General features: G+C 41.2%; 2 protein-coding genes across 7 annotated transcripts; both read left to right on the top strand.

Annotated features, from left to right (window-relative positions):
* The first annotated feature begins 44 nt into the window (after nucleotides 1-44).
* Nucleotides 45-7,293, top strand: LOC119127713 (mitochondria-localized glutamic acid-rich protein). 2 transcript variants are annotated; one of them, XM_037259775.1, is made up of 6 exons: nucleotides 45-232; nucleotides 2,486-2,583; nucleotides 3,819-3,918; nucleotides 4,445-4,780; nucleotides 5,726-6,529; nucleotides 6,737-7,293. In XM_037259775.1, the coding sequence occupies exons 1-6, from the start codon at nucleotides 160-162 to the stop codon at nucleotides 6,772-6,774; spliced, it is 1,449 nt and encodes a 482-aa protein (XP_037115670.1). In that variant the 5' UTR covers nucleotides 45-159; the 3' UTR covers nucleotides 6,775-7,293. The 2 variants fall into 2 exon arrangements, with proteins under 2 accessions (XP_037115670.1, XP_037115678.1); XM_037259783.1 differs by having other exon boundaries at nucleotides 46-232; nucleotides 3,819-3,891.
* Nucleotides 7,294-9,122: 1,829 nt separating this feature from the next.
* Nucleotides 9,123-24,374, top strand: LOC119123476 (ETS-related transcription factor Elf-2-like). Of its 5 annotated transcripts, none has more exons than XM_037252661.1 (10): nucleotides 9,123-9,450; nucleotides 15,172-15,339; nucleotides 15,449-15,683; nucleotides 19,358-19,468; nucleotides 19,612-19,824; nucleotides 20,751-20,834; nucleotides 20,910-21,102; nucleotides 21,183-21,584; nucleotides 21,884-22,040; nucleotides 22,491-24,374. In XM_037252661.1, the coding sequence occupies exons 2-10, from the start codon at nucleotides 15,265-15,267 to the stop codon at nucleotides 23,016-23,018; spliced, it is 1,998 nt and encodes a 665-aa protein (XP_037108556.1). In that variant the 5' UTR covers nucleotides 9,123-9,450; nucleotides 15,172-15,264; the 3' UTR covers nucleotides 23,019-24,374. The 5 variants fall into 5 exon arrangements, with proteins under 5 accessions (XP_037108556.1, XP_037108554.1, XP_037108555.1 ...); XM_037252659.1 differs by having other exon boundaries at nucleotides 20,907-21,102; XM_037252660.1 differs by lacking the exon at nucleotides 9,123-9,450 and adding an exon at nucleotides 11,284-11,466 and having other exon boundaries at nucleotides 20,907-21,102.
* The last annotated feature ends 3,242 nt before the right edge of the window (nucleotides 24,375-27,616 follow it).

Genomic DNA, 27,616 nt, shown 5'->3' with positions numbered 1-27,616 from the left:
GAGCATTCAAGTGAGACTTTTTTTTTTTTTTAACAGCTTGTTATGACGTCTTATCCATCAACACTGAACAAGCAGCGACTGTGAGAGAGAGATAGGCTCAAAAGTAGTCCTTGAAAGCTTTCGGCGTTTCGCTGTCGGTCTCTGTTTATATCAAGCAAAATGTTCTGTAGACGGGTTTGCCAGAGACTCGGCCCGGTAGCTCAGAGGTTCTTCTCACCGACATTTACAAAAGGTGAGTTTGACTTAAGTTACTTTTACATCATCCAATTGCTGAGGTCAGACTTGTTGCATTCTGACGTGTTCAACGTATGTAATTGTTTGTTTTCTTTGGGAGATAATGGAACGTTTACATACATGGGGTTTGGGTTGAACTACGAGCAAATGTATGTAATCCTCCTTTTAATTATCGGCTTAATGATTAAAGAGACGGTATGCGTTGTAGAAATACAGCATTTAGTTTTCAAATTGTCCTGTTTAAGCAACACTGTGTCCTGTGCATTGGATTTGAACAATGCAAACTACGCACTTTGACTCAGTTTTAAAGTTTTTAAAGTTGTGTTTGGCTTGTTATTTGAGATGCAAGAATTGACCATTTTCCAGTGTTCGATCATTGCATTACTGGATCTTTTTAGATTATGTAAGTGTACCAAAGGACAATGAACATGAATTTAAAGTCCATATATTAGCTTGTAACATGTTGGAATGATTGCATGACAACGCCCACTGTGCATGCGAACTAAAAAGGATTTAGGGCTTTTATTTTCACAAAGCATTGTCTTTTCACGCATCCTTGCCTGGATCATCATTTACTCTGGGGTTTGAGCAAGTGGAATTCAGCCGAAGGGAAAACTGCTTCGACTGCTTTGTGTTTCCAATTTCCTGAATAAAGCCCTCCAGTCCAGGGTGTACCCTGCTTTTTGCACAAAAAGTGCTGCGATAGGATCCGGCTGTCTAGGACCCCAAAAGCGTGAGAACAATTCATCCATCCAGGATGAATAAAGTTCAGACAACAGTGAATCTTTCAGAATTGACCGGATATTGCATTCTTATTATGAGAAAAAGGGCTGTATCATATGCAACTGTGCACCTTTGCCATTATGACATCTGGCACACATGTCAAGAGAGCACACTCCTCCACACGTGTCCCCTCCGCCTTCAGGTGCCATCTTGCATGCATGTTCATTTTAACAGGCTTTCACTTTGTAAGGGAGCTTAACTGATTACCTTTATAAATAACTTGTACTTGGCCTTTCGATGTGTTGCAGTGTCATGGTATTAGGGGGGAGGAGCATCTCTGCATTCAAAAGAGTCAAGACAGTTTGTTTTAATTTCTGCGCCAACGTTTTGGAACGTCATGACCTCTGACATTTTACCTGGGAGAAAAAGAGAAAAACAGACATGATAATAATTGATGTAGTCACAGAGAATAGTAGGATTTAGAGCTTTCCATCAAAGTTACAAATATTTCCTTGTTTCAGAAAAGATCAATTGCAAATACATGGTGAATTTGCATGGGTACCTTAGTCTGAGCACTTCTTTTTTTTAGAATCTACATTGTCAAGTGCAGAGGTGGAACTCAAGACATGCAAGACTTGAACAAAGATACTGAATTCAAGACCTGGTGGTGCTGCTCAACTGAGTGGCGCAATAGTCATGCACGTCATATCACAAGATGTGTCTCAATCAGTGATACAGTCGCCAATTGTTAAGGTTGCCAAACAAGCCAAGGTCCTTAAGCAAGTCTGAGGTCAAAAACACACACAACAAAGTTAATCTTCTGAATACTTGTCTTTCCTTTCCAAAAGAATTTGAAAAAAATGCTATGCCCAAATCAAATTTGAGAAGCATCTAAACACATTGTACCAACCATATATCCCATACATAATTCAGTTCCTGGTTTTACCGATGCACATACAAATTAATCTCAGTAATCAGTATCTGTTCGAATGCACCTATCTGTGCTGGCAGAAGAATGTTTGTGTGTGAACAGTAGATGAGATTAAAGTGGTTTGGGTTTAAGGTGGTTCTATTTATGGCCTCCTCTGCATGCACCCCTGGCAATCCTCTAAACACTGGCAACAGGCCACTTTCACCTGTCCTCTGCGATAACAATAGCCTGTTAAAAAGCTTTTTGCAGCGTTGTTTTGGGGGACAGTTTGATTGCAAAAAGTCAAATCCCCTGACTATGTTGTATTTGATACCAATCTCAAATTACTTGTGTGGTCTGCCGGATATTTAATTTAGGGGATTGTTTAGTGTTTAACTTGGCTGTTGCAAAATCTTTCCATCTCCTTGGCTCCAAATAAGCAGGGCCACATTGTGTAACAAGATTACAGAATGGGAACATGTTGATGCTATCGTAGTGCAATTGACCTTTGCACCAAGTCGCTCTTCACTTTGGAATTTTTCCCCAAATACTTCATCACACTATGAATAAAGCATTTCATTAACATGTGTACTTTGCTCTTTTTTTGTCAATCTGCAGCGCCAGTGCGCCACATGGCCTTCGGGGTTCCTGGTGGCTCCACAAACATGACGTACTTTGTTTTGTGTGGAGGAGGACTCACTGCTGCAGTTGTATATGTAAGTCTTGGTGGTTGCCTGGATACGCAACAATTTCTAACTTGAGTAAATTGGTGTGAAAAGTTAGGCACTGTATAATATTTGCACTAGACTATTTTCTAGCCGTACCCACTGAACCTAAACAAAGTCTGTGTGTATACATACATAAATTCAAGATTCAAGAGTTTTTATTCGCCATGTTTGAGCGTGCCAAACAAGGAATTTGACTTCGGTAAATCACACCCTCTGTTCAACATTTAGGTGACTAACAACACAGGACATGTGAAAAATGGCAAATATTCTCAAACATCCCCTGATCTTAAACTCCCAAAAGGGCAAGGAAGAACTCAAAACTCCAGCTAGGGGAAATGAGAACCTTGAGAAGAGACCACAGATGGGAAGGTCCCTCTTCCAGGATGACCAGGCTGCAATGGATGCAGAGAGGACACATAGTACAAACAGTGTAGACAAATTCAAACAAATGTCTATACTAAAGAAAATACTGGAACCGATATGTTGTGCTATAAACACTTTATTTGGCTACAGAATCTATCAATTTCCAAAAATACATTTATATACTACATAACCTACACTAAAAAAAATCTTCTGTTGGATTTCCTCAATTTTATTTCGTCTAGTTGTAGCACGAAATAAAAGTGTTTGAATCTAGATACATTTTTTATGTAAACTTTACTTAAAAAATGATCTATGTATTCTAAAAATATTTTACCCCAAATTAGTTCTGTTGCTCCAAATTATAGCACATGACATTTCCTGCAACATACCTATTTTTGTAAACTCCAGCTCTGTTAAATCAAGACCATCTAAATTAATTCATAATGGAACGTTTTTCTCAAGTCTTTTCCCTTTAACCAGCAGGGCAATTGTATTTTGTTTCAGACATTGTATCATACATACCATATTTGCTTATGCGGTAGTTTGTCGCAACATAGGGTCACAAGAGGATGACAGAACCCTCTGCAGGATACCTTTTGGATTACATATCCGCTACGATGCTACTCTTGCTACGATAGCTCATTTCGCTCTATCCATTGTCTTTTTGCTTATCCTGCTCAATGGGGTGAAAAGTGCGATACAGTCTGAATTGATGGCCTGCCCATCAGTGCGCACACACAACCATTCACATTCAGGCCTTTTGCCAATTTAGAGGCTTCTATTAACCAATCATGCGCATTTTTGATCAGTTGTTGTCTTCCATAATGCAACAAATGTACTGTATTTGTCCTGTTTCACAGGCCTACAAGACGGTCATTGGTGACAGTGAGCGCTATGAGGACAGACTCGCCAACATGGGCTCCACAACAAAGGGTCAGCTACCGCCTTACACACAGAAAAGTACGGCGACTACTAGATCAGTTGATTCTGTTTTGGCTGCACCGCCTAAATAAACATGCTAGAATAATCATCCTCAATAGCATGTCCGTCCCAATTTCTGTCTTCAAATTCATTATGCTTGTTTTGGGCTCAGAGCAGCTGAACAATGAGATTTTTTTTGTCATAGGTCACTTTTTGGGGAAGGTGTTTAAAATAAACAATAATAAATAATGAGGATTGTTAACAATGGTGTTGTTGTCAATGCTGTTTTATGTCTTAAATAATGAGGAATGAAAATACATATATGGTACTTTATACGTATAAAAATATATTTTTTAAATTAATAATATTTAAAAGATTAGTTTTATGATATTAATCGGTTGTTTTTTCTTTTATGGGTATTAAATTCTTGGTGCTATTTACATTGGGGAAAAATTACAATAAATGATCAAAATACAGTCTTGCAAATTATTATGAATGAAAGAATCTTCACCAAGTTCACAAGTGCGAAAGAGAACTTATTCTGTTCTGTTCTTCATCTTTGAAGTTGAAGCTTCTGCTGAGTCAGCGATTGCGGCACCTGAATCCGCCCCAGTCGAGGAGCCAGAGGTGCCAGTTGAAGTGGTCACAGAGTCTGTCGCTGCATCTTCAGAGCCTGTGGCAGATATCACTAGTGAGGTTATTGTTGAGAGCGTAACACTTGAAGATGTCGATGTGGTGTCTGAGGTTATTGCCACTGAGGATGAAGTCGAGCCACCTGCTGAGGAAGAAGCTCCATCTGTAGTGGCTGAAGCTGTTTCTACCCCTGTGGAGGCCACAGAGGAGACGGCAGCAGAGGAGACGACAGCAGAGGAGACGACAGCAGAGGCGCCTGCGAGTGCTGGTACAACATTAGTGGATAAAACCCTCCCCCCTAGTCCCCCCACCGAGGCAGAGACTATTCCTTGTGCAGATATGGCAGCATGATGCCTGAAGCGTTTGCTTAGAGAAGATGGCCACAACTTCAGTTCCTCTTGATTCATCTCAAACCCCCCCAACATAGAATAAGGAAAGAAACAGAAGCATTTATTATAACTTTTCCTTTATTAATGAAGCAGCATGTGGTTGATCAGTCTAATTCTTTGGAGACTTAAGCTGTTCACTTAGATGTACACACTTTTCTAAACTTTTGAGCGTTCATAAATGATTCTCTGTTTTTTGGGTTGGTACATTTTTTGGGGTGACTTCCTCTTAAAGAGAGGCAAGTCCTGCACCAACTTGTTTCTTAAATGGGTGCTTGAGTAGAACCCCAATTTATTTTGGGGGGGATCTGCAGTCTTGTTAATATCTACCAAGTTTGATCACTTTCTGCACAATAAATTCTCTTTGATTCCCTTTAGAATCCACCAGTCTGTGTTTGTACTTAGGTTTAAGAATGTCAATAAGTGGTTGTCTGTCTGCATTCTTTGCCATCACCGTTGTCTCATTTCAAAAGCGTCACCATCAATCATCCCATTCTGATTTGTTTACGAAAATGCATACATTGTAGTAATACTTGTGAAACAAAGTTGAAAATGCGTCTTTGTTTTGCTGCGCGTACAGCAAAAAAGCGCTGCATCATTCAAGCAGCAAACACAAAGCTTTCATCGTCGACATGCCTCCTCTTTAAAATTCAGTGGGGTACCGCTTCTGTGTGTTGATCCTCAGTGCAGTGAAGTCCACCTAGAAATACATTTCTTTGTATCAGTACTGTTTCAGTTGAGATCTTCGCCTTTTCCAGTGAACCTTTGTCATTGACTGATCACATGTTTAACTTAAAGTTTGAAGTTGTTCAATTTCTGTCCTTCAGAGGCTCTGCCAGATCTTCTTACAGCGGTAAAAATACTGGCCAGCTCCACAGTTGAAATTGCAGCAGCTTCTGTCGGGGAGTCCAGTTTGGTGAGAGCTGTCCGTCATATCGAAGACGATGGAAGGGGTTTGGATTCTGTGTTGGAAGTGTTACAACCTGAAGACCTTGAGGAAACCAAAGATCTTATGGCGAAAGAGCCTTCAAATGAAACGGTTGTTCTCACTAATGAAGACGAGCTGAGCGCTGTAGAGGTGGTGAGTTGTGATGAAACGGCTGTTCCAGAAGGGAATGTGTCTGCAGAAGAGTCAGCAGAAGCCTCCTCTCCAGCTACTGAAGAAGAGGAGGAGGTGCCGTCTGAGGAAACTACAACTTCTGGTCCCACAGAGGAAGAAAATGCAGGAGGGATACATGATGATGATCAGAATCCAACTCCAGATCCAGAGGAGAACATCACACCTGAAGAGGCCTCACCCGAAGAAGACACCTCTGAGGAGGCAAGTATCTCTGCTGAAGCTCCAGTGGACAAAGAGTTGCCTGTAGCTGAGACATTTGTAGAGGACGCTGCTGAAGTTGAAGCTCCAGAGGAGGAGACAGTCACTGCCTCAGAAGAGGAAGGTACTAGTCAGCCTCCACAAGCTGACACCGAGTCAGACATGGAAGTCCTTTCAGTTGCTGAACCACAGTCCGACCAGTCCTTGGCACAGGCGATGATGCCCACTGAGGATCAGCCACCTGAAATCCTTGAGGATACTGGAGACAAGATGAATGAAAGCAAGGAAGCAGCAGCACCTGTAGAAACACAGAGTAAGCAAATGCTTTTGGAAAGCCTGTTTGTTTTCTTTTGCGTAACACCAAAGTTGCTCAGTATTACAAAGATATAAACCTTAGTGGAAATATAAACAGCGCAAAAATATACCGTAAGGTTTAAGAGTGCTTAGAATGTTTTTCAGAGTCCTGAAATGATCCACTTTTGCCTGTTATTTATTTATTTATTTATTGATTGATTGACAGGTCCAGATGGAGCAGTGGTGATGATGAACCAGTCATGACCTGACCGTGTGCCTTCCACATCACTCGTCAAACTGTCAGTCGAACCTTGGTAATGGAGAAAATACAAACAACAAAATTTGGATTGTTATTATTGAATTGTGTCCTTTTGAGTTGTTTGAGCATCCAAATCTTAAGTATGTTAATGTTTGACCTGTTTATTTTATTTTAGCGTTGTCTTGTGTCCAATAGATGTCCCCATTACAATTATTAGACAGGAGGAAAACATTGAAGTTGGCCAGTGCCAGATTGTCATTATCATGATCATAGAAGGATTGTTATCATTCAATTGTGTCCTTTTGAGTTGTGTGATTGTCCTAATATCTAGTATATTAATGTTTAACCTGTTCATTTTATTTTTGTGTCTTTTGTCTACTAGTTGTCACCATTACAATAATTAGACGGGAGAAAAAAAATTCAGTTGGCTAATGCCAGGTTGTTGTTATCTTTATCATAGAATACTTTCTGCTCCCAACTAAATGCATTGACATTTTTTGTGTGTATTAAACAAAGCAGAATTACAGAGAGCGCTTAAATTCTTGAACATCCTTGCTAAATTTGAGTGTCGTGCAGGAACATTCATTTTTATTAGAAGATAGCATACATGAAACCAAACTAATGATGTTCTTTTAGAAGATGAAGCGAGTGACCTAATACATGATGAAAACATTTGTTGCTGACTGTAATTACTAATAACTGTTAACATGAATGATTGTAATGAGCAAATACGTATGATGTCATTGTAACAGAAACTGGACAAATAAACAGTTCCATCCTAGCAGAGGCGTAGCCAGGAATTTTTCCAGTAGGGGCGCACGCCCACAGGAAAAAAAATGGAACATCACCCACGCCGTTCGCTGATCGCTAAAACAACATCCGGGTCCGGGAGGCAAACGGTGAATGGATAACATCGCGCACATAGAATAGCGCAAGCACATTCGCGCAAGACCGAAAGAAAAAAACGGCATGAAAATGAAGAATCGAAAAAGCTCGATTTTTTTTCAACCGGGGCGCAGGGAGTCCTAACCGGGGCGCAGCCCCGGCTCGCCCCGGCTTGGCTACGCCTCTGCATCCTAGGTTCCTGTTGACACTCAATGTGCTGTGCTTGGAGAAACACTTGACAGACACAAAAACTATTGTTGACCGATTTGATCTAGTCAAAAAATATGAATATTATTTGGTTTTAATTGGAGTATAATAATAATAATAACAACAACAATAATCCATCCATTCTCTGTAGCGCTTTGTTCCTACGGGGGTCGCGGGCGTGCTGGAGCCTGTCCTGGCCGTCATCGGGCAGTAGGCGGGGGACTCCCTGAGTATTTTTTTATCTTGTGGAGGTGATGGTGGGTTTTGCTCATAGGCGCTCACATTTGATGTTAGTAAATCCAGAATATTGTGCAAAACACTTTCATATTTTCACAGGTTTAAGTGAAGAAGAGTAGGAATGCGCATATGAATTTTGGTGGCAAATAATCATCATTTTAGAGACTAGGGGACAAGAGAGTGTGACAAACCAAGCCAGAAATCAATACGCATTACAATGCTTGCCTCCTTTCTGTGCCTTAGCCAAGCTGAGATGAAAATAACAAAACAGGAAGTCGATATCCAAAAATAGGCGGGCCAGTTTATTGTAAAGCTCATCATCCCCAAAGCCCTTAAACAGATTCTTTTAGTGCCCTGAATTCTAGTGCTGTCATTACTTTTACAGAAAGATCTATTCCACAAGTGCAAATGTTCAGATCGATGGAGTGTCTCTTTGATGCTCAATGGCCTGGCCTCCCCAAGATCTAAATCAAAATCTCAATGAAGACGTGAAGTGTATATCAACATTTTTTTTTCCTTTTCTTTTCAACGCGGCGTCGTCATCCGGAGACGTTGAAAAATAACGAGCCTATTTTTCAAATTTCGTGTTGTGCGTCGTCATATGGATGTAGAGTGCGCATGCGTGGAAAGAAATCGAGGCGGGAGTGAACGAGTTGGATCGGCGGAGTGTACGAGCCAAAAGTCGAGTGTGATGCGCCGAGGAACGTGTAGTAAAATAAAAAGAAGACAAACATGGTCTCCGACTACTGTGTTCTGTGCCATTGGATTTCCATCCCTCTTCCGACGACGATCCAGATTTTGCAGGCAACTTTGGCCTTTGAGCGAAATCTCCCCTGTGCCTCCGGACCAGAGTCGGGAGGACCATATAACAAGAGTAGAAAGGCGGCAGAGAAAAAAATAAAGTACAGTACGTAGTGTAATGAACTGAAAAATCTATGAATAATAACGAAATAATTGTAATTTTAGACATGTTATTAAAATTGACAACACCCAGGAAAACGTGGTGGGATGATCTTAGAGATGTGACGTCACTCGTGTTTATTTGCATGAACAAACGGAGTCGATGAACTATCAAAGAGAGCTACTGCATCGGCTGAAATAGCCACGCAGGCGGATTCATTGCTTTTCCACGATTGGCCGTGTTTTAGATGGAGCTTCTCTTTCCTTTCTTCTTGTTCTTGGCTAAAGACAGCCAAGGCTAACGCGGGGCTACGACGCGTCCACAAACTAACGACCTCCCTCAACAAGGCATGAACTCACTACCTCAGAGCAACCTCGATCCTAAACGCTGACCAGTGTGGAAATCAAGTTCTTCACCCACAGAAAAGAGATTAAAGGGGGAGAAATTAACAGTAAGTGAACTTATTATTATTCCGCACTGTTCACCACGTGATGTATTTGTTTGTGTGTGTTATTTTGACAGCTCAATCTCACCATTGCTAGCTAACGTTAGCAAGCCATATCGGTGTTCAGGTTGTGTTTTTTCAAGACGTAGGTGTGTCTATTTACCATTGAGCGTCAATCTAATCGCCAACTAATCATACATAATGAAATAAAAACCCGATAGAAGAACTGGTTAGCGCAGTAATTTAACAACGTTGAGGAGAAACGATGTCATCCCACCACGACCCATTTTAGTGATCTATTCCACTCCAGTTGTGACAAATGACAACCGATAGTACCCACTCTGTCAAACGGGTACGTTACTTGGCTTTGGAGTCGTTACTAGGTTATTCAGGACAATCAGTGAAATGGTATCACCTTCCCAAATCCACGTCATACCTCAACCATCCAAATAATCCTGCCACCGGTAATACAGTTGAAATTGAACTCAAAGCAGTTTTAGATGTTTTGTAAATGCTATGATCATAATGTAGAGACTTTTGTGTACGGCATATGGTTGCGTCAAAATTCGATGTATTTTTTTTTATGAGATGTTTTGCAACATTGAATAGAGCTCGAGAGTCAAACCCACCTTCCCCTGTAATTGTGATTGTTTGCAGGATAAGAGGTATAGAAATTGGGTCCATAGAGCAAAATCCACAAAAGTAAATACACATCGCTGGAAGTGACATCTTTGTTTCAGGTCAGATTTTTCGAGATGAAGATTGAAGTTTGAGTTTTAATTGTGAGCTGGGTGAAAGAACTGGATTACGGGGTGAAATTCTGTCTGATTTGTAGGAAGTCATCAACCAGTTCATCTTTGATGCAACCAATATATCATGTTGCACTGTACAAGAATGCCGTAGATTCTGCTCAGGTGCTGGTGGTTCTTCTGATGTTTTGAGCGTAGAACTTTACTAGTGTCTGCAATATATATTTTTGCCTTATCCATACCTGGCATTTTTTCCCATCAGCAACACAAGACCTGAAAATAAAAATTGCGGATCACTTATTTCAGGGGTGTCAAACTCATTTTTTTCGCGGGCCGCATTGTAGTCATAGCTTCTTTCGGAGGGCCATTATGACTGTCAATCCCAATAAAGGTATAAGCACCTCATATTATATACAGTAAAAGCTACCAAACAAACTGACAAATAACTCATTTTCAAATCAGATGAGTAAAAACTGGTAAAATATTTAAAAAAAAAAAGATATTAAAAGTGAAGACAATTTGCAATTCTAGTAATGACACACAAATTTGATGCACAATTTGTCTTCGCGGGCCACATAAAATGATGTGGCGGGCCGTATCTGGCCCCCGGGCCTTGAGTTTGACACCTGTGACTTATTTGTACAAAACAAAAACACATGGACATTTTGTATAACTGAAAAAGTAAAATGCATGTATACTTCAATATTTATTTCCTCCAGGATATTGTAATGAAAAGATGCACAATATTTATCTATCTATCTATCTATACACACACAGACACACACACACACACGCAGACACACACGCACACACGCGCGCACACACACACACTGCACACTTGTATTTTAGATTTGAATGGAGAAATAATGTATGAAGGCCCATGAAAAATGTCTAGCTTGAAAAATTGCCAGATGGTAACATTTGTCTGGGCAATTCTGTATACAGTGTTGCATGTCTGAGCATTGGATGGGGGCACGACTGCAGGGCACAGGGCAGGGCGTTGTTTCTTTGCCAGTTGACCGAGTAACTCTCAACAAAAGTGCTGTTGTTGAAAAATCATGTGACTGTGTTACTGTGTGTGTTGGTTCCACCCCGGTCATGTGATGAGGGCAGGGCTATATGGAGCTGTGAGCTGCTCCTTCCACCACCGCATGCACACAGCATAGGCAAAGTGAGGAGATGGAGCGATGTGCGGTGGACACAGGAAGCTTTGGAAAGTCTGACACACTCTGGGAAGGAGAAAGAATATACAGAGGATGTCCTCATCTATTTTGTAAGTACATGAGATGGCCTTTCAATTTTTCTTGGGATCATCATGATGATGTTGTCTTATGACCAAGACTCTGCTAGACTGTAGCTACCTTGATCAAGAGGATAACCAAATGATCCTTTAACAATTATTTCCTTAATGCTATGTTTCCATTAAAGGGAGTTGTAAAATGTGATCACAGCATCTCAAGGCTTTTATCATAATATTTTCATTTAAAATGAGCAAGAAGGTGATGTAGAGATGAATATATTTGTTCTGCTGCCAGAGTCTAATTGAAGCAGTACTTGTGAAAATTGTCTGTTTGAGGAGACCAATGAGGTTTCAACCACTGTGTTTGCAGTTGTCAAGCAGGTTCTATGATACCTGAAGCAATGCAACGTGCAAGTCCAGCCTGAATGACTGGTCTCTTATCCATGTGTTTGTTTTGTTTGTACCCGTGCCCTGCATGTTTAATATTTCATATAATAAGGATGTTTGGATTTTCTACCAAGCCCATAAGTCTTTGCTGTCAGTATGACATCACAGTGGAATTTAGCACATATTGACCTGAAAGTCAAGAGACTCACTCCACACCCCTGACAGATTTTATTTGGCCAAGCCAGCAGATAAATAGGATAACTTCCATTCAGAACATGCCTCGCTATGGCTAAGCAAAGAAATTGAGTGCACATGCCTAGTGCTAGGTTGAAAGGATGGGGTTCAGACTGTCAGTGATCAGACAATATGCCGCACACTGCTTCAAATTGATCTGCGTAGCTCTCATTCCAGAAGGAAGCCTTTTCTAAAGACAATATACGAGAAAGCCCACAAACAGTTTACTGAAGACAAGGACATAGATCCTCTGAATCACGTCCTGTGGTTTGAGGATACAAAGTTGAAATTGTGCATCTACAGTCCCTGACAACGTTCTGTCACTTATCCATGTGGTAGAAAGGAAAGTGTATAACCTGTCTTTAAATTCATTCATTGGTTTTAGAAATGACTCGTATGAAAGCTGAAACTCCCCTGAATGAGGGGTATGAAAATAAATTTGCTTTACTGCAGATATTTTGATAAGTCAGATTTTGGTAAGACAAACATTTTGTCGCCTTGTCATATAATGCTCCCAATCCTAGTTTACAGCCTCGCCTGTGCTCCCGAATTGATCCGTTAAGTATTGGGTGTGTATAAGAAGAACCCCAGCACCTCAGTCAGACCTTCACTTGAACTGCAACTTGACCTCTGGCATAATAGAAGACCAGATCCACTGCAGAGGGGACCGACTCCTTTAATCTTTCTCAGCGTCACGTACAAAAAATAAAAAAAAAGATTTAAAGAGACTGGAGACGTTTGTGACGAGCCCAGGTCCGGCAGACCCCGCAGGACAGAGGAAGCTTAGAAGACAAAAGCAAAAAAAAAAAAAGCAGAACTCTAGGTGGCATTTAAGATGGCATTCTTTGCTATTCCTGATGACTTCATCAATAAATTAAATGAATCATTGTCAAACCGCATGACACTGTTTGCTATTCCTGATGACTTCATCAATAAATTAAATAAATCATTGTCGAACCGCATGGATGCAGTCCTTCAAGCTCATGGAAGTCAGAGAAAATATTAAATATGTCTGTAATAGCACAACAACTTCGTTCACCAATTTAGGTATTTGAGGTGAATTATTTGTTTGATTTTCACGTTGCTTTATTGTGGGTGACAAAACTTTTGTCTTGCCAAAATCTGACCTTTCTGTGTTTATTAAATGATCAGTATTGGCATACATTACACCTCATTCGGGAGAGTTTCAGCTTTTATATGTCATTTCTAAAGCCAATGAATGAATTTAAAGACAAGTTGCAGAACTTCTGTCAGGGACCGGAGTTCACATGGTGTGTGTGGCAAGGAATGGCGGTAGGGATGTCATGGTCTTGTGATTTCCATGCATTATTTCAATATGGCTTTTCTGTAAATCAGCCAACACGAATTAAACAGCTTGAGGGAGACAATAGAATTTTTGTCAGTGGGTTTTATTTGAGAACCAACTTAACTTTATTGATTTAAAAATGTATAAAAACAACAACATTGATATCAGAACATGGTAGTTCTACTAATAGACCCCTTTTGAGTTTGTAAACAATGTGGTGTCATTTTTGAGGGCGCAGCCTAGCTGCAGGCGTGTAGTCTCAGTGGCCAAAATGAACGCAGGTATAGCCTCAGAGGATGACCGGGGCATCTGCTTAAAAAAGAGATGTGAGATTTAAAACAATATGGAATGAAATCAATACAATAACGTGTTCACACCGGGCCACCATTAATGTCAAACCCTGATCACATAACAGGACATAAATTAAAAAGTAAAAACTGTCGTCCTCGTCCACTCTTCCGCTTCGAAACAAGATAGATAGATAGATAGATAGATAGATAGATAGATAGATAGATAGATACTTTATTTATGTGGAAATGATAACAGTGATGTTTAATTCATAATTTCCCACGAGCGCTAAATTGTATTATGTTTGTTGCAGTCATCAAATTGCTTTTATTTAATTATAATTACTGCACAAACAAAGACAGTTGGTGCGATGACTTATTGAAAGGCATAACATGAATATAGACAGTCATTTGTTTTATCTATACTACTCCACTTGGGGCCCTGTGGGTCTTTGTGTTTTTGCTATGGTTCCAGTTCATCCTATATTGATCTACAGCAGGACGCTTTTTGTTTTAGTGGATGACTTGTTTTCTTCGAGTAATGTTTGTCTGTAATAACACAAAGGCACTTCCTGCTGGAAAAGCCAAAAGGAAGGAAACTCCTGCATGCCTTCAACTGCAAAGAATGCTGCAGCTGGATTATTTTAGTGACTCTAGATCAGTGTTTCCCCAACCACTGTGCCGCGAGAGATGTTCAGCTGTGCCGAGGGAAATTGTCCAATATTAATTGCGGTGCGCATTGTAAACAGGATCGCTGAACCACTGGTTAGTTAGTGCAAGGCACTGGTCAGCTACGTGTGTGGTGACTCAGAGAATCTTGAGATTTCATGTTGTCGGTCTGATTGTGCTGCATCGGCACATATTCAGTTTATGTGTGTGCTGCTGTGCACGTTTGCAAACTGACGGAAATCCCTGCATGCAGTTCAACCGGAGAACTTTGATTATGCATTTTTCACCAACATAAAGTACACAGGCAAGTCGTGACACCTTCACTGTGATAACCACTCAGCTGCTGCCAGAACAGCAGGGCGTCTTTAAACATGACTTTGTTCTTATTGTCGCAATATTTATAGAGCTAGTCTAAAACAGTAAACACAGTCATATTATTTCTTTGGGATTTTAATCACAATAGTTTATCCTTTACACTGTCTTAAACTGTTACTTTTGTTAGAAAAAACGAAATACAATTAAAAATATATATTTGGTTTTAATTCAATTATTCAGCTCTCTCTATACGTCCGTCCACCCCAACCCCGTATAGGAAATGACTAATTGTATAGACATTTCTCGACGTCTTTCGTCATGAAATACCTGATTTTAAGATGTGCGTAACACTTTTGTAACACAGATTTTTGGTGGTGGTGTGCCTTGAGATCTTTTCAAATGAAAAGATGTGCCGTGGATGAAAAAGGTTTGGGAAACACTGCTCTAGATAACCCTTACACTTGTGTTTTGCAAAAACTCACTTGATTATTCGAGTTATTTTATTTGTTTCGTTGTTTGATTTGTGTGTTCTCTTTCCAGGGTCTATCTTGCTCTACAGCGGTGGAAGCCACCAAGCAGAGGTGCTGTGGGGAGTCACAGGCTGTGACTGCCAATCGCAGAGGAGCATGAGTCATGACCTCAGTGGTACTGGTTGACAGCAGTGGGACAGTGGTGGAGTACGTCACAGCTGTGGAAGACCCACAGCAGGTTAGTTGAGTATAAACACACGCATGCACGCACGCACACACACACACACACTAACTAGCTCATTGGTGTAATATTTTTGACCGTCTTTCTTGCTACATGTCCCCGGCAGGATGGTGAATTTGATGTGGAGCTGGAGATGGAGGGTGACGTGGAGGGCGAGTGTGAAGTTGAAGAGGTAGAGGATGCAAGAGAGAACTACACAACTGTCATTGTGGAGGAGGTTCCTGGTGCCATCTTATCTGAGGAGCTCGGTTCCTCAGCCCAGGTGGTGGTGTGTGGTGACGAAACGTACATAATGCAAGAAGTGAGCAATGAGCAGGATGTGGAGTCAGAAAAGGGGGCAGGTGAGACATGACTTCTTCTGTATTACCTATTTCAGGACTATTAGTGGCACTTAAATTTACCTGTAATCGTATTTGCCAAACCATTAGAACTAAAGCCCCTACCTTATTGTGATGTAATGTACAATACAAATATAATAACTCAGTTTTGCGGGACATATCAATTTAATAATAATATTGTTTCAAATTTAAAAATCCTGATTTGCACTGAAAAAGTCAAGTGACACAATTCAGATTATTTCCTCCCAAATAGTACAATTCAGTCAAAAATCCCTTGGAATCAGCAGATTGGAAGTGAACACAAACTGTACACTCACATCATGGGATATGGTCTTTAAGGCTAATTAATTAATGGGCACAATCATTTGAATGAAATATAGAAAACTAAGATCATGGACAATTGTAGTGCTTTCAAAATATCAGCAAGATTGCTGTAATTTACGGACGATGAAGGTGGTATGTTTGGGAGTGTTACATTGGAATACTGGCTTGCAGCTCAGCTTTCAAAGGAAAAGCATCATCATGCCCTGCTTCAGTTTGACCCCCCCCCCCATATAGAAACAGAATGACAGAAAGCTAAATTACAAGTTTTGTTGAATGGATGGAGCTTCTTACTGTACTTGAACACAGTGTGTGCACATTTGAAACTTGTGATCTGATCACTCCCATCATTAAGCAGCACAGACACGCACTGCCCTCTTGTGGACAAGGTGCCCAATAATAGTTTTTTTAACCATTGTTTTACACCTTCAAATTCAGTGCAGTTGCCATGACTTAGAAGTTGTAGTGTAGTTGCTTACCCGATTCAACTTTTTGAATCAGGTAATGCTTATTGTAGTAAAATAATCCCTTTGGTTGAACCTTTCTGTGTTGAGCTTGCATGTTGTCTAAGAGCGTGGGTTCTTTCTGGTACCTAGCCTTCTCCGTAAGTCTACATATTCGCTAGGCTAAAGCTTTTGTTTTTGACAAGAGATGAGTCCATGGTGTACCTTGCAGCACCTTGCAAGCTGGAAGAGTGAATAGTGTGTCTGCCTCTCAGTTTGAAGTTCGAATCTGCTGCGGCCACCCTCTCTAAAGTATATTATTTATCTATTTATGTATATATATATACTGTATGTGTATATGCACATATGTATGGACAAATTTTATTATTTGCGTGAATACATACATACATACATACATACATACATACATACATACATACATACATACATACATAAACATTATATTATATAGTATGTGTGCACAGGTTTGGAGAAATTATTTTTTTAATTTGCAAGAATTCAGCCAAATCGTAAAACTGTTCAAAAGAAACAAAACTTAGAAAAAGGTGTCTTTTGTTTGGCTGAGAAGTTAATTTTAAATACGACGGTGTTATAAGCTTCCTCGCCTCACTGCAGCTTTAGCTGACGTCTTTGCGCGAGTAGCGAGCGCAACGGAAGGATTTCCTGTGTCGGTCGCGGAAGAATATATCACTGGGTCGTAACGTGTCCATTTGAATTCGACGATTTATACAAGCGGCGGAGTGATCTGCGATAGTTGCTTCCCGTACAATTCAGTGAGAAGTCAATGTGAATCTTCAGCAAGGGGAAACATGGCGACTTCGCAACGTGACGGGCACGCAAACCAGCTTGATCTACTCATCAGAGCCGGTAATATAGTGTTATGTACCGTTAACCAAATCCGACAGTAGCCGCAATGCATGCCCTGCGTTAACCTAGACCGCGGTCGCTCACTCGGCAGAGTAGGCTGCTGGAGTAATGGAGGACTATCAGGAAGTGATCACCTTGGTAGCAACCTGCGGTGCTTTGCGAACGTTCCGGGAGTTCTTTAAGCTTTTTTTTTTTCTTTTTCCAAAGAGGGAAATATACTCAGAGCACACCGGTTTGCATGCTTAGCCATTAGTCTGCAATATGATTATTTTGCATGTGGGACTATACAGTTCAGCCTCAATGTGTTGGAGAATAACGGGTGTCGGATCGGCCGTGGAAAACCAGGAAGTGCAAAACTGTTGTCTATCCTACGTCTTTGCCACGCTGTCTGACTGGAAGGACATGTGGATTTAGTTTTAGTAGTTGATATTCGCCACATTTAGGCATATGTTGCCTTTTCAACTCTGAGGACCATTAATATTTTTGTTTTTCACCGCAAATGACTTTTCAAGAGCACATTTGTTGCGGTAATTTAAATGTACCCCCCCACCCCCATTGTGTTCTGCGGCGATTGAAATTTGGCCGTTTGATTAGAATTCTCTCACATGAACCGTGTTTTATTATTTTAGATAAAAAATTTAATGTTCCTATTGTTTCCGTTATTCTGTTTTGTGCCTGTGGTCGCAGCGTGGGGCGGCCTCCCTCTCGCCTCTCCTCCCTTTAGTCGGTGTGCTGATCGGATTCAAGTCTTCCTCCGCACCGACTAAATATTTTGGTGTTATCGCAACTGTGTGCAATTTTTAACAATTATTTTGTGAGGAAAACATCGCCATAACCATCTTGTTAATCGAAATTGTCAACGTTTTAAGTGCTATTTTGATGGCGGAAGCGTTGTCTGAAAGGAGGAGGTGTTCGTATTTTGATTGACATCCCTCCAACCAAATGGCGTTCGCCTGTGTTAGAAACGTCATTGTTTACGCAGTCTTGACGCCACGAGGGGCGGATCTAGAACCGATGCTTTATCCAATGGTTGGAACTGTGCTCGTTGAGTGACAGCAGGATTTGTACGCTTATTTGAAGAGAACTGGAGGGAAAGGTTTAGGAGTGTAAACACGGAAGTCATTCGCAGCACTACTTTTTTGTCCAATTCTGCGCTATTCCTGGCTTTGTTACGGATTAACACATTGTTATAAATGTTTCAGTTTGTAATCTACCGATATCTTAATCGCTCAGTGATTTTTTTTTGAAATTTTAATGAGTTGATCATAGTTGGCCAAAGATTTGTTGGGAATTGTATTAAATAAATATTTGTTTTATTGTTTTTCTCGCTGTAAAGCTTGTTGTTAAATTAGTAAGGCACATTGTACTGAAACTTAATGGTTCCTCTCTCGACTGTTGTTTTTAATTTCATCATGTTTCCCCTGTGCCTGGGCTTAATATGGACATCTCCTATCACGTCCTGTGAGTTTTAGAGCTGGGCAGATGGGTGTCAATCTAAAGATAGCAGCCCCATGTAGTACCTATCGCTTCAGTGCAATTGCCAAACATGGTGAGCAGGCAGTGATAGGGTCTCGTGTTTCCCACCACTGATTGACAACAGCAGGTGCTCTACTTTTATTTATTTTTTCAGGAGCCAAGACTTGCTCACACCAAATGTTATTTCTTTAGATAATTGTCTTAATGGTGTGTCCTAACTACCAAGAAAAAAGCAGTTATTGAAATGGGTTCTGTCTGGTTTTTGTTTTTTTCTTTGGGGGGGGGGATGAATGTTGGAAGGGTGCATTTTTATTCTTTTTGTTTTTGATCCCTCGTGTCATTCTCCACTATTTTATAAAGACTTGAGTTTTCTCATTCCAGTTTATCCTAAAATATAACTAAACCTGTCTCTAGGGGGCGCCATTCAATCATTTATAGCATGGTGTATTTTAAATACATTGTGGTCTGGCCATATTTCTCAGCAGCAAGCTCATGCATATGAATATTTCTCAATATTGTTGTTGATGGATTGTGTTTTTGTTTTTCCAGTTGAGGCTTCTGTCCATGGAAGTGTGCATTGCTCTGACAAGACCATCGAGGCTGCTGAGGCTCTGCTTCACATGGACTCACCATCCAGTGTCAGAGAAGATTGTAGTCCAGGTAAGGTGTTTTTCATTCGCATTGATAATGTCATTGTAGTGTTAAGCGTAAGTGTGAAGCATACATATACTTACTGTAATTTGAAGCCAAAGTAATCTAAGCTCACACATCCCTCTCGGGTTTATCCCTCTTCTTCCATCTAGAATCTTTCATCCCGCCTTATGTAGCAACACCAGAATTCCTCCATGCTGCCATGCGTCCAGACATCGCAGGGACGGAGGTTGAGATATCAACAGAGGAGTGCTGCGAAGATGATGAAGATGATATTGATGAGGAGGATGATGATCAAGATATTGGCCGCTTGATAGAGGAGCCAGAGGCGGAACAGGACCATGAGCCTGTCAGGAAAAGGAGAGGTAGATGGAAAGCACTCTTCACACTACCAATCAAAGCAATGAAACAAGTTCTCCAAACTCACTCTTAAAGGTGTTATCTTACCTTAAAAACTACCAAGTGCACCACAATAATTTTGTTCACTGTAGTTGAAGTATCCCAGTAGCACTGCCTAGTGGTCAGCTCTGAGTCATTGCATGGGCAATGACTCGGATCGGTAGGAAGAGCTGATTGGGAGTCAAAGCCTCATTTTGTGCCTCCTACAAGCATGTTGAAAAGCAAAACTTCCAGTGGGTGTTTGTGGCACGACACACTAAAAGCTGGAAGTAGAAGGAGGAAGCGAAGGTGGCTGACGTCGCAGGCAGATGACGATGACGTATTGAGACGAAAAAAAATAATGGCAAACGTGTGGGAGCATTTTAGACTGAAATGAAGGTGAGCACCGTGATATGTAATAGTTTCAACACGGGTATTGCTCTCACGCCAAGTGTAGCGCTGCATAGGAGCTGACAAGAGTTCAAATTAACGCAGCATAAATGTGGCGGAATAAACTGTTGATTCTATAGTACAGTTTTCACTCCGGCCTCGCTGGAATCACGTTCATTCCAACAAACTGCAACCAATTATACATGCAGAGCAGTCCAAAAACGAGAAATGAAGTAATATCGTAGCAGAACGTGGGATGTTAACGTTTGATCAGGGCTCATTCGGTCACTTGTCCACATGTTCAATCATGGTTTTCCTAAAATTGCCAACATTTCCAAATCCCGCTAAGATTCTTCAACACACGCGCACTATGGGAATAGTGTTTATATTGGTGTTGTCACACTTCGTTTATTTTTCCGTGTCATTGAAGATGTACATAGAATTGGGCACTTGAACTTGTGCCATAAACGCTTTAAAAAAAGATGATGGCAATTTTGTCACGTTTCTTTCTTTGACTTTCTAGCTGGACGGAAACTGAAAACACATCAGTCCTATTCTAACGGCTCAGTTGATCTCGGTCTCAGGAAGAAATCGAGAGAAGGCAAAGGTAATGCGTCGTGTCAATGGAAGCAACATGAGCCCGAGGCCCAGATGAACATTTGAGTGACTTAATATTCAGCAGGAAGCACCATCTACTTGTGGGAGTTCCTGTTGGACCTCCTGCAGGATAAGAACACGTGTCCGAGATACATTAAGTGGACGCAGAGGGAAAAGGGCATCTTCAAGCTGGTGGACTCCAAGGCCGTGTCCAAGCTATGGGGAAAACACAAGAACAAGCCAGACATGAACTATGAGACCATGGGACGGGCACTCAGGTGAGGAAGCCGCCTCACTGTCCACCTTTCTCTTGGTGCTTTTTGCACTTTCACTTCACCAACATGTGTTCCTTTTCTAGATATTACTACCAGCGGGGTATCCTTGCCAAAGTTGAGGGCCAGCGCCTGGTTTACCAGTTTAAAGAAATGCCCAAAAACCTTGTGATAATCGACGACGACAAAACGGACATGTCTGTCGCCGACGTGCCGATGCGCTCTGAGACGACGGCGTCCTATCAACGCATCTTGCAACCGCCAGACGTCCTGCTGAAGGGCTCCCAGGTGTCCTTCAGAAAAACCTCCGAGATGTCCTTCAGAAAGCCTAACATCCTGCGTGGCGGCAACAGAGGCAATGTGGCCCAATCTCCTGTTGTCGCAAGCAACAACGGCGCGGCAGGCGCTGACGTGAGGACAGCGACCACCTTGGGAGACGGGAGCCTGATTCAACAGGCGGCTGTCCTTTCGAACACTTCCGGGCCCAGGTGAGATGCTGCAAGTTCTATTTGAACAATTCATTTTCGATTAAAGAAAAAAAACGTTGAGTAAAACTCCAGATTTTAGAAACCATCTTTTTGCATTTGATTGATAAATAGCATAGTTCAGTTTAACTTGCATGAAATTAGCATATTACTGAAATATCTTTAATGGCAATATTGACGTTTCCTATTGAGAACCAGCAACAGTCTCAAATAATCAATTTTAAAAAAAAATCTAAGTTTGAAAGTTCCCAGCATTTTGCAATCATCGCATCATCCATACTGTTATTATGAATGCTTTCCAGGACGCTGCGAGTGGCCATGCAGGTACCGGTCGTTATGACATCGTTGGGCCAGAAGATCTCAACAGTGGCCATGCAGCAGCCAGCAGTAAGGACGGGGGCTGGTACCCATACCACCCTCCTGTCCAGTGCTTCTGGAGCCACCAACTCTCAACAGAAGGTGTGTTGATCTCAATATTGGAATTTTCTAATACTTCATAAATGTGCTTTACTACATAAAATGCCCTCCCACAATTAAATAACAAAAAGGAATTCGGTCACAGCTCATTGCTTCTGGTGGGCATCCAGTGATGTCATTTCTAAAATTGCTCACAGGATGTAAAAACATTTAAAAAAATAATTGAACATTTCCAATGTAAATGAGTGTTTTTAACTACACACTGTTGTAATTTCTGGAAAAATAATGAATTTTAAGTCAAGTAAATTAATTAGGCTTGTTAATTTTCGACTGCATTTTATACATGGTCTACCATCTTAACGAAAATGTGAAATACGGTAGCCACGTAAATTGAAATTGGCACGCAAGGTATGCTTATTATAAACTCGTCTATTTCACAGTCAACTTTCCGCAATATGTCAGTATCGTAATGGTTGAATTTGTTGGCCATAGGTTGTGATCCAAACCATCCCCACCATGGTCCCAGCCACTGCGGAGAATGGTGAGAAGATCACCGTCCAGCTGGCCAAGATTATCACCATCCCGGCTCACCAGTTCGCTCAGTGTCAGCTGCAGACCCCCACGGGTGCTGCCAAGTCCGGTGTTGGCACGCCGACGACCGGTATCAGTCTCCTAGGAAGCCCCCTAACGATGCAGACCTTGGCCTCGGTCGGCATGGCCTCGGGAGCACAGGTGATGAGACTGTCTGTGCCCGCGCAGGCGCAACAACCAACGGCAGCAGCGCAGTCAGGGAGCGCGGGGGATGCAGTGACAGCGCAACCTCACTTAATCGGTGGCGTTTTTAATGGTTCGGAGCTGGTGGTGGGAGCGGACGAGCTCAATCCTGCCGCCGTCCAAGCGGTGCGGGTTCCCGTCACGATTGCTGTCCCGCAAAATGAAGCAAATGCCAAAAGCATCCTGTCGGATGTCGTAATCAAGCTGGAGACCCCCGAAGTGAAGATGGAAGAGCCAGAGTGTTGAGACCCACTAATCCCTTTTTTCTCTTTCCCCTTTGTTCACTCAAGTGAGTTGCTTTGTACATGAAACTGTTTTTATTACTCTTGTTAATAACCAGCAGCAGACAAACTTAACGCCTCCTGAAAGCCGTTATTTTTCTTTATTTTGTTGTCGTCCCCCCCCTCCTTTGGGGTGAAACCTTCCTCTTCCAGTACTGCTGCATGATGTGTTTCAGCCAAGCCTGTAAAGTGATGAACTCTCACGCGGAGCCCAACATGCAAATAGGAACACACAAACTTGAAAGGGACCAACCCACATCACTACTGCTACACTCGCTCGCAATGGATCGACGTCAATAGTAACAAGTGTCATTCAGGAAAATGACATTTTTGCTGAAAGTGTAGAACTGTGTAAGAAGCCTGATTGATTTTTTTTTCCCTGCAACTGTCAAACCAGCAATTTGTACTTCAGTTATTGTGCAAATCAAATGTGTGTCTGTGTGTGCACGCGCGCTTGTGGTGCTACATTGGTCCTGAAACAGTCGATAGATGGCTCGTAAACAGTAGTTGACAGAGATAACAACAGGGCAGCCTTGGATTTTAATTTTGATGTCCATGTACTATATGAACTGTAGGTTGAATTTAGTTTTATTTGTAATTTTGTGCGTGTGTGTGCGTGCGCGCGCGCCCGCGTGTGTGTGTGTGTGTGTGTGTTTTCATAACTTGTACCAAGCACAGTATTACAGAAACGAGATCTAACATCTGCAAAGAGTGTAGCAGAGCTGGGAGCTTTGGGATAAAAAGAACTGGTTTGTTTCTCAATTTAACAACTAATCAATCTTTATTATTTGAATTTAAAGAGATAATTGAACCAATGAGGAGTCAAAAAGTCATTAAATATGTAAACACTTATCTTTTTACGAGTTGAGAATTTGATTGTAGCAATACAACCAAACCATCCAAAATTAACTACTAAAATTATCAAGCTGTAAATGCATTAGTGCTTTATATCAACAACCTCAATTTTGGTAATGTTTGAGTTTTTTGTAATGATTGACTTTGAGCCAGTGCACACTGCCATGTCTCAGATAAAAATCAATAGGAATATGTATATAACCTTATTTCTCTACTTGCTAACGGATGTATAGCGTATTCTGAATGTGATGTCAGTCAAGTCCCAGGTCACTTAAATAAGGTCATTTTTTCCTTTCACATTGGCCCTACACCTACATTTCATTTTTTTTTTTATCTAAAAAGAGGAAAATATAGAAGTTTTGCGTTCAGACTGAACTGTTTGTATATTCAACATTTGAAGTATATTCTATTTTGTTGTACTCTTGTTTCAAAGTGTATTAAAGTAGATTTTACTGAAGCAAGGTAACATGCTTGTTTTTTTTTTTTTTTAAATGTTGATATATTTAACTTAGGTTTGGGGCGCAATAACAACTGGCACACAGACATAATGATTATCTAGTAGTTATTCCCACAGTGGTTGGTCACAGCAATAACTTCAGTTGGATAAAGTGAAAAGTAAAAGTCAAATGAAAGCTAACCAAAGTCAGATATTGCTTTTGAGTTGAACAACATTGGCATTTAGTTTCTTAATGGTACACTGGGGAATGCATGCCCTTCGAAAGCATATAGTGTTCTTCTAAATTAGCAGTATTAGTACCTGGGATTTTTTTTTCAGCTTGTAATGTGAAAACAATATCCTGCTGCTTATGCAAACAATATGAGAAGCAAAATTAGCAGCTTTAAATCAAATTTAAACATAAAAATAAGTAAATGATGGGTGTAGATAATGATAGAAATGCAAACAATAACCCCAAAATGTTTATTCCATTCAGTTTGCTAGCAGCATGTTACACTTTCAGTCAAAATTTGTGGGGATTTAAATAATATATTGTGCACATTTGTCCATCTTGAAGGTAGAGAACTAAAACTAGTGATATGCGTTCCAGTTCTTTTAAGCGAACAGAATCTTTGGAATCAGTTCACTCAAAAGATTTGTTCAAAAGAATCGTTCACCGAATCATTCGCTACACTTTCTTATTTATGTATTTATTTATTTTGACCTCGTGTGGTGTACCTATTAAAGTGTCCATGAGGTGTACCTAAAAACAGGCCACTTCATTAGGGAAAAATCATGGCTAAAACTTAACTAAAAGTGAAAAGTGCGACACCCGCCCTCACCCCCACTTTCTGATTGGCTGTTTGATATGTGATGTCACTCGGACACTCTATTAGGTACACCGGCATTTTCAAGTGTACCTAATAACAGGCCACTTTATTAGGGAAATATCATGGTCAAAGGTCACAGGTGTCAAATTCCAGTCCTCGGGGCCGCATTCCAACATGTTTTCCAAGATTCCCTCGTTAAGTGCACCTGCGTGAAAAGTTAGGCTCTTGCAGAACGTGAAAATGAACTGATCTTTTCACTCAGGTGTGTTTAACGAGGGTAACTTGGAAAACATATTGGAACGCGGCCCCCTGAGGACTGGAGGTCGACACCCCTGGTTTAACTAAAAGTGAAACGTGCCACACCCACCCCCACTTTCTGATTGGCTGTTTGATATGTGATGTCACTCGGACACTATTAGGTACACCGGCATTTTCAAGTGTACCTAATAACAGGCCACTTTATTAGGGAAATATCATGGTCAAAGGTCACAGGTGTCAAATTCCAGTCCTCGGGGCCGCATTCCAACATGTTTTCCAAGATTCCCTCGTTAAGTGCACCTGCGTGAAAAGTTAGGCTCTTGCAGAACGTGAAAATGAACTGATCTTTTCACTCAGGTGTGTTTAACGAGGGTAACTTGGAAAACATATTGGAACGCGGCCCCCTGAGGACTGGAGGTCGACACCCCTGGTTTAACTAAAAGTGAAACGTGCCACACCCACCCTCACCCCCACTTCTGATTGGCTGTTTGATATGTGATGTCACTCAGACACTCTATTAGGTACACCGGCATTTTCAAGTGTACCTAATAACAGGCCACTTTATTAGGGAAATATCATGGTCAAAGGTCACAGAAGTCAAACTCCAGTCCTCGGGGCCGCATGCCAACATGTTTTCCAAGATTCCCTCGTTAAATGCACCTGCGTGAAAAGTTAGGCTCTTGCAGAACGTGAAAATGAACTGATCTTTTCACTCAGGTGTGTTTAACGAGGGTAACTTGTAAAACATGTTGGAACGCGGCCCCTCGAGGTCTGGAAGTTGACACCCCTGGTTTAAGTGAAAAGTGCCACACCCGCCCTCACCCCCACTTTCTGATTGGCTGTTTGATCTGTGATGTCACGCAGACGCTCTGTTAGGTACACCGGCATTTTCAAGTGTACCTAATAACAGGCCACTTTATTAGGGAAATATCATGGTCAAAGATCACAGGTGTAAAACTCCAGTACTCGGGCCGCATTCCAACATGTTTTTCAAGATTCCCTCGTTAAGTGCACCTGTGTGAAAAGTTAGGCTCTTGCAGAACGTGAAAATGAACTGATCTTTTCACTCAGGTGTGTTTAACGAGGGTAACTTGGAAAACATATTGGAACGCGGCCCCCCGAGGACTGGAGGTCGACACCCCTGGTTTAACTGAAAGTGAAAAGTGCCACACCCGCCCTCACCCCCACTTTCTGATTGGCTGTTTGATCTGTGACGTCACATGGACACTCCGTTAGGTCCAACGCCATTTTCAGGTGTACCGAATAAGAGGCCACTTCATTAGGGAAAAATCATGGCCAAAGCTTAACTGAAAGTGAAAAGTGCCACACCCGCCCTCACCCCCACTTTCTGATTGGCTGATTGATCTGTGACATCACACGGACACTCCATTAGGTACACCACCATTTTCAGATGTACCCAATAACTTTATGCATTTTGTACGTGTCAAGAATGTGTATTTGACTACTTGCTCTTTATTTTGGGGGACACCAACACATATACACAACGTAAAACACATACATATTGTCATATAAAGCAGTTAACCAAATGTCAGATTTTTGTTTTCATGCCCAAAAAAATAAAAACAAGGAATAAAACACCAGACAAGTTTTAACATAAACGTTTATTAAAATAATAATAATAATAAAAGTAAATTTCAAACCAGCAATCTTATGTGAAATTGCAGTAGATATACTGGATAACAATATTTAGGCGTGTATATGCATACACGTTATTTAAAAACTACTGTAAGTGTTAAAAATAAAGATGACTCAAAGAGAAGCATAATCTCCCCGCTGGTGCATAACGGCGCATCCTTTCATGCAATAAAGTTAGCCGTTAGCTTGGAGAAAACGAGCACAAAAGAAGTGGTGTTTCAGTGTGTGGTGTCTTTCCTTGGCAAATCGTTTATCCACGTTCTGGCTCACGTTCATTCACTGAATTGTTCACACAAGGACCCGCAACACGTTCACTGTTGATGCACGGGAAGGCAGTTCACCCATTGACTCGTTCGCGAACGGGAAAGTCAGGATTCGTTCCCTCACTGATCCGTTCTCGCGATGAACTGGAAATGCAAATCACTCACTCACAGTTCCGTTCAGTTAGTGAACGGGAAATGCAATCCACGACTCGTTGATGAACGAAGTTACGTAATTTTCTTCATTTTGTTCTACAGCGAGGTGGCA

This window comes from Syngnathus acus, chromosome 1 (genome assembly GCF_901709675.1).
Source record: "Syngnathus acus chromosome 1, fSynAcu1.2, whole genome shotgun sequence".
In the NCBI taxonomy this organism is placed as follows: domain Eukaryota; kingdom Metazoa; phylum Chordata; class Actinopteri; order Syngnathiformes; family Syngnathidae; genus Syngnathus; species Syngnathus acus.
This window is presented reverse-complemented; position numbering and strand designations above follow the sequence as displayed.

Bases quoted from the DNA above. Each gene is read 5' to 3' on its own strand.
- LOC119127713 (XM_037259775.1), top strand. From the start codon at position 160: ATGTTCTGTAGACGGGTTTGCCAGAGACTCGGCCCGGTAGCTCAGAGG. The intron at 2,584-3,818 runs GTAAGTCTTGGT...CCTGTTTCACAG, and splicing joins TCACTGCTGCAGTTGTATAT to GCCTACAAGACGGTCATTGG. The intron at 4,781-5,725 runs GTACAACATTAG...TCTGTCCTTCAG, and splicing joins AGAGGCGCCTGCGAGTGCTG to AGGCTCTGCCAGATCTTCTT.
- LOC119123476 (XM_037252659.1), top strand. From the start codon at position 15,265: ATGACCTCAGTGGTACTGGTTGACAGCAGTGGGACAGTGGTGGAGTAC. The intron at 19,469-19,611 runs GTAAGGTGTTTT...TCTTCCATCTAG, and splicing joins CAGAGAAGATTGTAGTCCAG to AATCTTTCATCCCGCCTTAT. The intron at 21,585-21,883 runs GTGAGATGCTGC...AATGCTTTCCAG, and splicing joins TCGAACACTTCCGGGCCCAG to GACGCTGCGAGTGGCCATGC.